General features: G+C 44.3%; 1 protein-coding gene across 1 annotated transcript; it reads right to left on the reverse strand.

Annotated features, from left to right (window-relative positions):
* Window positions 1-2254: 2254 nt before the first annotated feature.
* LOC148687058 (E3 ubiquitin-protein ligase TRIM11-like) lies at window positions 2255-11064 on the reverse strand. The gene is made up of 7 exons (XM_088663580.1): window positions 10376-11064; window positions 9694-9789; window positions 9186-9416; window positions 8376-8398; window positions 4389-4510; window positions 3406-3438; window positions 2255-2905 (listed from the first exon to the last, which is right to left on the reverse strand). Exons 1-7 carry the CDS (start codon window positions 10886-10888, stop codon window positions 2397-2399), a joined length of 1527 nt encoding a protein of 508 aa, XP_088519706.1. The 5' UTR covers window positions 10889-11064; the 3' UTR covers window positions 2255-2396.
* Between the last annotated feature and the right edge of the window lie 293 nt (window positions 11065-11357).

Consider the following 11357-nt stretch of genomic DNA (forward strand, 5'->3'; position numbering starts at 1 on the left):
GAGAAATGCTCAGGTTATGGGTGGCAGATAGCCCCAACATTGAGCCTTCTAGGACTTGGGGGATTAGCTTTCGTTTTAAATGGGAATGCTGAGATCAAGAAATGGACCCAGGTGCAAAATATGAGCTTCTGCAGGGAAGCCCCTGAAATCTACCACTCACTCAATCTTTGATTGACTCCTCCTGCAGAAATTCACGGTCAACACAAGAAGCTCTGAAGAGGAGCTATAATATATAGAGAAACTTTGCAGGGTGGGCTTTCAAGCACATCTCTGAAGGGACCTTTGTTAAGATTTCACATTCTGAGTGCAGAGGGTGTAGGACTTGGGATGACAAGGCCCAGGTTCAAATCCCTTTTGACCATGAACTTTAAAGTGTTTCCTTTTTCTAAGTCTCTCAGCTCAGCCTCTTCTACCTCACAGGGTTTCTCTCAGGATAAAACAGGATATCACCCTCCTAAAATCCCTGGAGGAAATGTCATGGGGAATGGATATTATGCTGAAGGAGGACAATTTTTAATAGAATCAAACACGTTATCACATAAAAACATACCCCCAAATTCTTTCAGGCCTGTTATACAAAAATGTAAGAAGAGGGGATCTCTAAAAATACAGATAAGCATCTGACTGTTCACTACAAAGCATCTTGTAGAAAATAATTGTATACATGGGAATTTACTGCCCCCCCCCTGAAATCCTCTAGATCAGGGGTGGCCAACTCCTAAGAGACTCTGATCTACTCACAGAGTTAAAAACTGGGAGTGATCTACCCCCTTTTGTGGGGTTCAGGTCAAAGCTGTTGAGTTTTTTTAAGGAAGGGAAGCCCTGTTTTTTGGGGTTTAGGTCAAACTTGTTGAGCTTATTTTAGGAGGGAGGGAGGCCCATTTTTGTTTAGGGCTTCAGGTCATAGTTCAGCTTTTTTTAGGGAGGAGGAAAATTTTGGGTTAGCTTTTTTTAGGGATGCCAGTGATCTAGCAGTGATCTACCACAGACATTCAGTGATCGACTGGTAGATCACAATCTACCTGTTGGACTCTTAGTGTTTTTAAGTGTCAGGTGTAACTTCAGCCTGCACACAGCAGAGTTCGCGCAGGTTTTTCCGGAAGCTTCTGGCGGTAACTTAAATGACTAGACGTCTGGACGCAGAGTAAAACTATATACAGGATTTATTAAAATAAAGAAAATCCAGAGTTTCTATGTACAGCTTTAGGACTCAAACAAAGTACTGTAAAATAAATCCTTTCCTCTCTGTCTCTCTCTCAACTGATACAGCACCTCTCCTCCTACACTGACCACACTCACCACACCACGTACTGTGCTAGTTTTCTCTGATAACAGGTCACAGTGCTGATCCCAACCAATGAGAGTGCAGTTACTAAGGCAGAAGTAGACCTTGGCTTTCTGCCCAGTGTTAATTGCTTGTCCTAGAGCTGATTGTGTGAAGAAGCAATCTGATGGTTTCTCACGCTACTAATTTAGCAAAACCCGAACCTGCTCTAGATTGTCTCTGTTCTCTCCTCAGAACTTCTGACAGAGGCTCTTCACTGTCAGAGGGGATTTTGTTACATAGAGGCCCAAAACCTATGTGGGAGTTATGTTCCTGGGGTCAGCATGCAAAGGCAATCGACCCGGGAAAATGCCCCCAAAGCAACCTTGCCTACTTGTCTGAAGCCAAAGATATTGAGAGCTTTATGCAACCTTTCTAAAGGCAGGGGAGCAAGGTGGACTTAGAAACTCTTTTCCCCACTGCCAAAGCCCCCCCCCATTGCTTTTTGGCCCTGGAGACTCTTGCGAGATTTCACACAATCCCTTTAAACAGTTTTCCCTGGTCTCTCGCCCTCTTTCTATTTATTAATTTGTGTTATGATGAAGCACTTCAGGCTGCAATTATGCAAGTAAGTTGTATGTGAGTTTTGGGCAACTGTACTCCTGCACACCTAGCAGTTCAAAAGCATGTCAGTGCAAGTTGATAAATAGGTACTACTCTGGCGGGAAGGTAAACGGCATTTCTGTGCGCTGCTCTGGTTTGCCGGAAGCGGCTTAGTCATGCTGGTCACATGACCCAGAAAGCTGTCTGCAGACAAACGCTGGCTCCCTCGGCCTGAAAGCGAGATGAGCTCCACAACCCCAGAGTCGCCTCTGACTGGACTTAACCATCCAGGGGTCCTTTACCTTTACTCAACTAACAAACCAGTCTCTTGGGATATGGAGATTTTGCTGAATTGCCACATAAGCTTCCCTGAGTAGAAGCAACAAAAGTGATTTTGGAACTTCCATCTCCCTGGCCAGTGGAGGTTTTGGCGAAGGAAAATGGAATCCGAGAGCAGGACTGAGGCTGAGGAAGGTTTTCAGTGAAGCCTGTGCATAATGAATATACGCTTGTCTGTCAGCACCTTCAGTCAAGAGAGGCTCAGGTTCCCTTTATCCGTCACGTTAAAGTAGGGTTGGAGGGTCTCTCCCGAGAAGGAGGCTGCCGGATATGAGTGGAGAAGGACTGCTGTATCAGCATCATAAAAGGACACCCGTCCCCCTTCACAGTTCAGGGTCACTCGGATCCTCTTGGCCTCCTCAGTTGGAACAGGGGCCTTAAAGGGAGAGCAGAACTTGTACCCACCGTTCCACTTCCCCAAACCCCAGATCCCTTCCATAGTATTAAATTTTAATTTGCCTTTCCTCTTCACAGACTTTCTGGCAACCCCCACCCCCCACCCCTCCTCTCTTCCCACAGTGACCTCCCAGAAATGTCTGCCTTCCTTGAACGCCTCACATCCCAGCACAATGTCATGTGTGTCAAATCTCTCAGGGTTGTCTGGCAGGGCTTGACGCACTTTTCCCTGTCTCACACTCTTTCGATCCTCAGCCAGGATAAGGATAGGATTTGCTGTGTCTGGATCCAAAGTTACGTTTTCTGTGGGGGCAGAGGAGGAAAGAGAAGAGAAACAATGTCAACTGGGGATCTGACTTTTCTTTAGGCACGTGACAGAAATAGCATCCCCTCTGAAATGAACAGGGACTCCATGGTTTTGCATTCGAGACAGGGATGTTCGTCAACTTCTAAATAAGGATTCTTGAAACATTTGCAGTTCTTTCAAGTGTTCGAAGCACTTAACACATTTAAGCCATTTTCTGAGCTATGCATTTCCCACCATGACATCTTACTCTTACATAAACTCTCCACAAAGAGATTGGGATCTTGTATGGCTCCAAGGGATATTTCTCCCTCATGTGCCAGGAGCATTTGACTTCACACCACCCCTGTGTCTGATTGAGATTGGGCACAGAAAAGGGCCCAGAAATGTTTGACCCGAAATGGCTGGGGAAACCCTGTCAGATGGGCGAGGTATAAATTATTATTATTATTATTATTATTATTATTATTATTATTATTATTATTATTATTCAATGTACCCTTTCGCAGCTGAAGTCCATATTCCAGAGTGTCTGGAAGAGAAAAAGGAACAGAGATTTAGGATCACACCATCATTCAGGTAACAAATCTGTCAACAACAATATGAGCTCTTGAGATTGTAGCCAGGTATTGTGGACTACAAGTCCAATCTTCCCTAACCACTGGCCACGCCAGCTGGAGATTATGGGTGTTGCAGTTAAAACTATCTGTAATACACCATGCAGGCTATCCCTGCATAACCAGGGCAGGGGTGATGTCAAGGTTTAGGCCTGCCCAAATCTTGGAGGAGCAGGACCCCCAGAAGATCTCCCCATCGACAAGAAGATCCAGACATCCCTGTTCCAGGATGGGATGCCTCAACCCCAGTCCCTTCTGCTTCTGGGACAGCAACCCCTTCTTTCCTCCTTCTCCTTACATCAATCTAAGGGCCAAAGGAATAGGAGAAATTCCCAAAAAGTGAGATGTGTGAAAGCACCCGGAGCCTGGCTGAGCGATGTGAAGTGGTCAAGTACAATTTTTTACAGACAACTCACAACTTAAGGGTGGGTTACATTCCTGGGGATTGTGCATAAAGGAAAATCATGCAAAGTCAGAACGACTCCCGGAATCACCCCTGCCACCTGAGATCTCAAGATGGCCCCATGAAATATCGCAGGAGCCTCTCTGAGCCCAGTAATCATGACAGAGGTCTTAAAAGTGATTTGCGTGGTGGCCAAACCCTTTGTGGCAAGAGCTTTCAAGCCCTTTACTTTGCTGACTGGAATCTGGGAGGCTCCCCCAAGATCTCACAAGAGCTTCCAGAGCCCAGCAAGAAGGGTTTATCCTCCTCTTTCCATTGTGAGTCATCTATATAGGAAAGTGTGACTTCTAGATATTGAAAAAGAATAAATAAATAAACCCTCCATTTTCCTGGCACTGCTAATGACCTGGAGCCTGTCATTAACACTTCCAGTATAAAATATTTTCAGCCCTTCTTCATTACCTCTGAAACTCTTCATGACTCCCTCCAGGAAGGGATTTATATCACAGAAATCCCAAATCCTCCACTTCAAGGCAGGAGGAAAAGCCACAGGAAGATCCTCAAAGTTCTCCTTCGCCTGAGACCTGGGAGGAGAAGAACAAAGTCAAGCCACCATCCTTCCAATGCAAGGAGCTTTCTGACAAGGCAGGTGTCTCATTCTGATAATAAAGGCATGATGGATATATCATGAAGACTTGGGAGCAGGGTTTTTCCTATGGCAAAAGGGAGCATCTAGAGATCACCTAACAAGTTGAAGGAAAACCAACAAGCACCTCCTTCCAAAATATACTGAAGGAAATATATGAATATGAGGTTGAAGGCAAAAGGCAGATATATGCAATTTTTTTTTATGAAAGTGAGCAATACTGGATCCCTACGTGGAGATTTTAGGACTACACCGATTTTAGAGAAGCATTTCAAGCAGGGGCGCAGGAAGATAGGGGGCGGTGGGGGAGGGCTGTCCTGAGCAGCGAGCTCCAAGGGGCACCATCGTGGGCGTCCGCCCCCCAAAAAAAACACGTGTCAGCCCTTCGGGGAGATGCACCCCGCAGGTCCGGGAGGCGCACCCCGTCCCCAGAACGGGCGCCAGCCCCGCCCCCGGAGCATGAAGCTCTGCCACTGATTTCAAGTGATTAATGAGCAAAATAAAATAGAACTGGTATGTGCATTTCTGAAACATAAGGAAGTTCAGAATGCTTTAGAATGGCTTTTACAATTAACATTATACATGTATTTTAGCACAGTGGTTATATTTTAAAAATGGAGAAAATATTAGCAGTCAAAGCAATATTTTCTAAACATGGAAGATTCTCAAAATTCAAGAGTGTCTGAGGCTGGAGGACAAGGCTCTCAGCGGCTCTCAGTGACTTTGTTGAAATTAATGAACGATATTCTTAGAAGGGGGGAGATTCCGAACTCTTGGAAAAGTGCCTTCATTACACTGATCCCAAAAGGAGATACTGATTTGATGAATGTTAAAAACTATCGTCCTATTTCGCTGCTTAACACGGACTTTAAGATTTACGCAGACATTCTGGCAAACAGGTGGAAAAAGGTACTGAATGAAACTATACACAAAGATCAATCGGGATTTCTGCCTGGGCGCCAAATGAGAAATAATGTAAGAACCGTGATTGATGTAATTGAATATTTAGATAGAAGAATTGATATACAAGCTGCCTTAATTTTTGTCGACGCTGAGAAGGCGTTCGACAATATCTCTGGATATTGGAGGCAATGGGTGTGGGAGAAATTTTTTTGAAAGGGGTCAGAGCTATCTACAAAGAACAAAAAGCTAAATTGATAGTAAATGGAGTGTTAAGCGAGGAATTGAGCATTGGTAAGGGCACTCGACAAGGTTGCCCCTTGTCACCTTTGTTATTCATTTCAGTATTGGAAGTGTTATTGAAAAACATAAGGGAAAACAAGAGTATAAAAGGAATAAAAGTAGGGCGGAAGGAATTTAAACAAAAGGCTTTTGCCGACGACCTTGTTCTGATGCTGGCGGACCCACAAGATAGTATGAAAGAGGTTCTGAAAGAGTTAAATGAATTTGGTAATCTCGCGGGCTTCAAACTGAACACTATAAAAACGAAAATGTTGGTTAAAAATCTAAGCAAAAAAGAGGTGGAGAGACTACAGAATAATTATGGTATCATGGCAGTAAAAAAGGTTAAATATCTGGGAGTGTGGTTAACATCTAAGAATATAAATCTATTCAATGACAATTAAGAGGCACTGGGAAAGGAGTTAGATAAAGATCTTGAAAGTTGGAAAAATATGAATCTCTCACTATGGGGCCGGATAGCCACGATAAAGATGAATTTGTTACCTAGAATACTCTTCCTTTTTCAAATGCTTCCGGTAATTAAAGGGACGACTTATTTTGATCAATGGAGGAAAAAGATCTCAAGATTTATCTGGCAGGGGAGGCCTCCGAGAATAAAACACAAATTACTGATAGATAAAAAAGAGTGAGGAGGCTTCGCCCTACCAGATTTAAGAACATATTATGAGGCGGCCTGCCTGGTATGGGCTCGGGAATGGATGGTGTTGAAGGACACAGATCTCTTAGATCTGGAAGGATTTAATAATAGGTACGGGTGGCACTCGTACCTATGGTATGATAAAGTTAGAGCTCATAGAGGTTTCTTGTCACATGTCTTGATAAGGCCAATATACGAGGTTTGGGAGAGATATAAAACTTTGTTAGAAAGGAAAACTCCATTGTGGTTATCTCCAACGGAAGCTTTGACAATAAAGGAAAAAAATATGGAAGCCAACTGGCTGACATATGAGGAAATAATAGTAAGATCTGGAAATGAATTGAAAATAAAACCATACGAAGAGTTGAAAGGTAAAATGACAAGCTGGCTCCAATTCCACCAAATAAGGGACCTGTTTAAAGAAGATTATAAAAAAAGTGGCTTTAATAACAGTAAATCAAAATTTCAATTAGACATAGTGGAGGGATAAGAAATTATTATCAAAAGCATATGATTACATTCTAGAATGGAACACCAAAGACGAGGAGACCAAAGATGCAATGATTAAATGGGCCATGGATGTGGGCCATAATATTGAAATAGATTTATGGTCAAAACTTTGGAACCAAAATCTGAAATTCACTGCTTGTACGATACTCAAGGAGAACATCATGAAGATGATGTATCTTTGGTACTTGACTCCAGTCAAGCTGGCAAAAATCTATAAAATAAAGGACAAAAGGTGTTGGAAGTGCAAGCAGGAAATGGGCGATATTTACCACATGTGGTGGCAATGTAAAAAAGTGAGACCGTACTGGGAATTAATATATAACGAGATCAAAAAAATGTTACAGTACACATTCCCTAAAAAGCCAGAACTGTTTCTATTATGTTTAATAGGGAATGAAATCAAAAAAGAGGATGTAAAAATATTTATGTATGCCACCACTGCGGCTAGAATCCTACTTGCACAAAGATGGAAAACAACAGAAATACCATCAGTAGAAGAGTGGAGAGGAAAGATGACGGAATATATAGAACTAGCCAGGCTGACCGGAAGGTTAAGAGAGCAAAAAGACCAAAAGACCTACAAGGAGTGGAGTAAATTCTGGGAATATCTTAGAAGGCATTGTAATATGGTAAAATCACTTACAGGATTGACATAATATCTACAACTGTTAAAATATGGTTTGATTAGAAGATAGGATTATGTATGATGATATAATGTGTAAAGAAGGTAAAAAAAGCGGATAATTAAGATTTTGACCAAATAAAACCAAAACGATGTAAAGGGGAAGTCAAGTTCGGCGGAACGGTTTTAAGAGAATGTGCATTTAGTTGGTGTATTTATGGGATTGATTTATAATTTTGTGTTTGTACTGTGTTGATTTATACTGATGTAAGGAAAAATAATAATAAAAATCAACTTAAAAAAAAAGAGTGTCTGAAGTTGGTCAGCGGCTACAATTCACGATGGCTGGGTCCAAGGCAGTGGTGCCTCTGAAACCACCAGAGGGGAGTGTCCTCTGGGGCTCGGATCCTGCTCACAGGTTTCCCATTGGCATCTGGTTAAGCACTGTGTAAACAGGATGCTGGACTAGATGGGCCACTGGCCGGATCCAGCAGGGCCCTTCCTCACATTCTTATGTCTGAGGAAGAACCTGCAGGAGCCTGGAATACACTGGATATTTAAGGGTAAGTTATAGTGAAGTTACAAACACCTTTGGGATGTCCCCCCTTTTGGTATCAATGGCAGAGTAAATGAATCCATCACAGAGAAGGACCTTCATAGATATTGGGTCGGAACAGCTTCCTGTCTGTGAATGTAGATGGGACCAATAGCTACCACAAAAATATGTCCTTATTTTTGTCTGTGATTTTGTGAACTAGAGACAGAGTTTCTCACCTGTGGAAGAGGAACTTTCCTAGCATCATAATAAGGCAGGGGTTTTCCATCACTTACCTGTGCAAGAAGCTTCTGATATCCTGCAGGGAAAGAAAGAAAGAAAGAAAGATGTAAGGGGAGCCTGTTCTGTTGTTGTTGTTGTTTGTTGTTGTCATCGATTTCGTATACCACCCTATACCTGCAGGTCTCTGAGCAGTTCACAAAATAAAATCACAATATAAAAACATAAAATTCATAATAAAAACAAAAACAAGAGCAATCAAATAATCCAAATTGTCTTCAGAGGCAGCCCCATGTGCAACCCCCAAGCTATGTACCCACTCCGTCAGAGGAAGTCTAACCCCATCAAGAGCAGGCCATCTCCCACCCATCCGGTCTTGGGAACCACCCACTAGCAGTGCATCGGTCTCATCTGGATTGAGCTTCAGCTTGTTGGCTCTCATCCAGTCCATTACTGAGGCAAGACACTGGTCCATCATTTCCACTGCCTCTCCTGGAGATGTAAAGGAGAGTCACGAGCATATTGCTGACAATGTGCTCCAAAACTCCGGATGACCCCCAATCAGTTATCAATACTAAGCAGCTGAGTTCCACTTGCAGGGAAACAGAGGAGGGCAGAGCGCTACTGGTTCTTAAGGCTTCCCAGAGACCTCTGGTTGGCCAATGCAAGAAAACAATGCTAGAATGAAGGGGCCTGTGGTTTGATCTAGCAGGACCCCTTCTGCGACCCCAGGCCTTTCACCCTTCATGTACCTATTGTTTTCTTTACAGCAGCTTTCTTTGGGGGTGGGGGCTAAGACATGTTATACTCCTGCCTGTAGCTTGAAGCAGCACACTTCACCCTCTCGGATCAAGACCAGGCCTCACCTGCAGGAGTTCACTGGCTGGTTCCTGAAGCTTCTCCTCCATCTCCCGGATGAAACTGTCAAGAGAGGAGAGTTCCCCAGATAGTCTGGCCAGGTGCTCCTTCCTTTTTGCTGCAATCTCCTTCTTTATATCTGCCATCTGGGCCAGAATACGTTTCTCTTGTCCTTCCAGAAACTGGCGCAGTCGCCTGAACTCAGCCACCATCTTTTTCCTCTCTGCATCTGTTTGTTTCTGCAGCAAGGAGATCGAAACAAGAGAACAGTGGGCTAATATCAGGCACTTAGTCTGCTGTTGCAGGATGAAGATGCCAGTTATCCAAATTTCCTTGGAAGGCCACTTCTGACATATTCAGCAGAGAAAGAACTTGATAAATACTTACAAGCCAACCCCCTCCTTTAAATGGTCTTTCACGCTCTGTGGGAAATTTGGCTGCTCAAAAAGAAACTGCTTTTTCTATTCCATATTCATTTTCCCCGCAGAAAACCTTAAAAACAACAATGATGCTTACAAGCAGGTCTTGACTTTCTTTTTCTGCGTTTGCTTTAAATTCCAGAATTTTCTCTCTTTCCTTCCTCACATTGTGTAGGCAGCTGCTGATCTGATTCTGAAAACAAAACAAAATCGAAGTTTGGTTGCTTTTTTCATTATTGGAATTTAATATTCATAATAACAGTAATGTTGATTCATATGCTTGCTCCCTGCCCCCAAGTCTGGGGTCTTTGCCTTCTTCATCCAGGGAGCCTGTGGCACAATGTGTCCGTGTGTCTGGCTGTTAACCAGAAGGTTGGTTCGATTCCAACCAGGGATGGCTGTGGGGAGAATTCCTGCATTGCAGGGGGTTGGACTAGATAACCCTCAGGGTCCCTTCCAACTCTAGGATTCTATGATTCTATCCCTCCCACCTCCATTGCCCCACCCCAGCCCTTTCCTAAGAGAGCTGCTACCAGAGCATGAACTGGGGGTGAGTTACTCCTGCAGGGGGGCATTGGGGGCACTGTAATCCTCCAAAAGGTTTATTGAAAAGAGTTCCAGAAGTTTAGTTTTCGAAGGCTGCACAAAAGCACTTGCTGGCGAGTGACTCTTTGGCTGCTGGAGGGAAGAACACATTAAAACGTTTTCTTGCAAGACGCCCTTCTCCGTAGCTATTTCACCCTCATCATCCCCGAAGGAAATCCAGAGAGATTTCTTACCTTGTACTCCTGGGACGCCTCCTCCAGAGGAACCACCTCGTGGCTTTTGTGCTTCTTGGATACATTACACACGACACAGATGGGGCTTTCCTCCTCCTTGCAGAAGAGCTTATGGGGCTCCTTGTGCTTCTTGCAGACTCTCCCCTTTCCTTTAGACCCCTTTTCAACTTGGAGTTTCCCGGCTGTAAGTTTTTCCACAACATTTGCCAGCGGCCGGTTGGGGATGAGATTCCTGTGCTGAATGATTTTTCTGCACTGAGGGCAGGAAGCCTCTCCCTCGGATGTCTCCCAGCATTGGATCAGGCAGGATCGGCAGAAGTTGTGCCCGCACTCCGGGATGATCACTGGATCCCTGAAACAATCCAGGCAGATGGGGCAAGTGGCTTCCTGGAAGAGATCCTGCACGGGATCCTCAGAAACAGCCATGGATGCTGCTGCCTCACCTGGAAGAGAGGGAGTGTTTCGTTTTCTTTGCTTTTCGCGTGTGAATAGACGTTTCCTTTTCTTTGCCATGATGATTCCACGGCAGCGGTGGCTCAAGATTTCCCTTCTGCTCTGCAGATGTGGAGTTAGCAAGGAGATCTAGGGTATTGCTTCCCCACCCAGGAAATTCAAGCAGGAGGACTCAGAATAACGGCTGCCTTAGAGACGTGCATTGAAGTGGAACAGGGTCTCTTTGACATCGAAATCTATTTTTAAAAAGAGAATGGGCAGAATTCATTGCTGCTAATTTAAGGAGCCATGTGCTTAGAAGAAGTAGAGAGAAGACCACTCCCCTTCCGGGGGGGCGGAGTTGCAGGAGAGAAGTTTCTGTGGGCAGAGGGATGTCGCACGCGTCATTGGTACTCCTAGCCGCGTCACGGCTCCCGGCTGGCCAATCGGGGTGGCCAGGGGCGTGGCCGCTTGCCGTTTAAACAGGAGCGTGGTTGTGGGGATGGCTTCCATTCGCCTCCTCGTCGGATCTCCTTGTCATAAAAATTAA

Source organism: Zootoca vivipara, chromosome 2 (genome assembly GCF_965207765.1).
Source record: "Zootoca vivipara chromosome 2, rZooViv2.hap1.1, whole genome shotgun sequence".
NCBI classification, from domain to species: domain Eukaryota; kingdom Metazoa; phylum Chordata; class Lepidosauria; order Squamata; family Lacertidae; genus Zootoca; species Zootoca vivipara.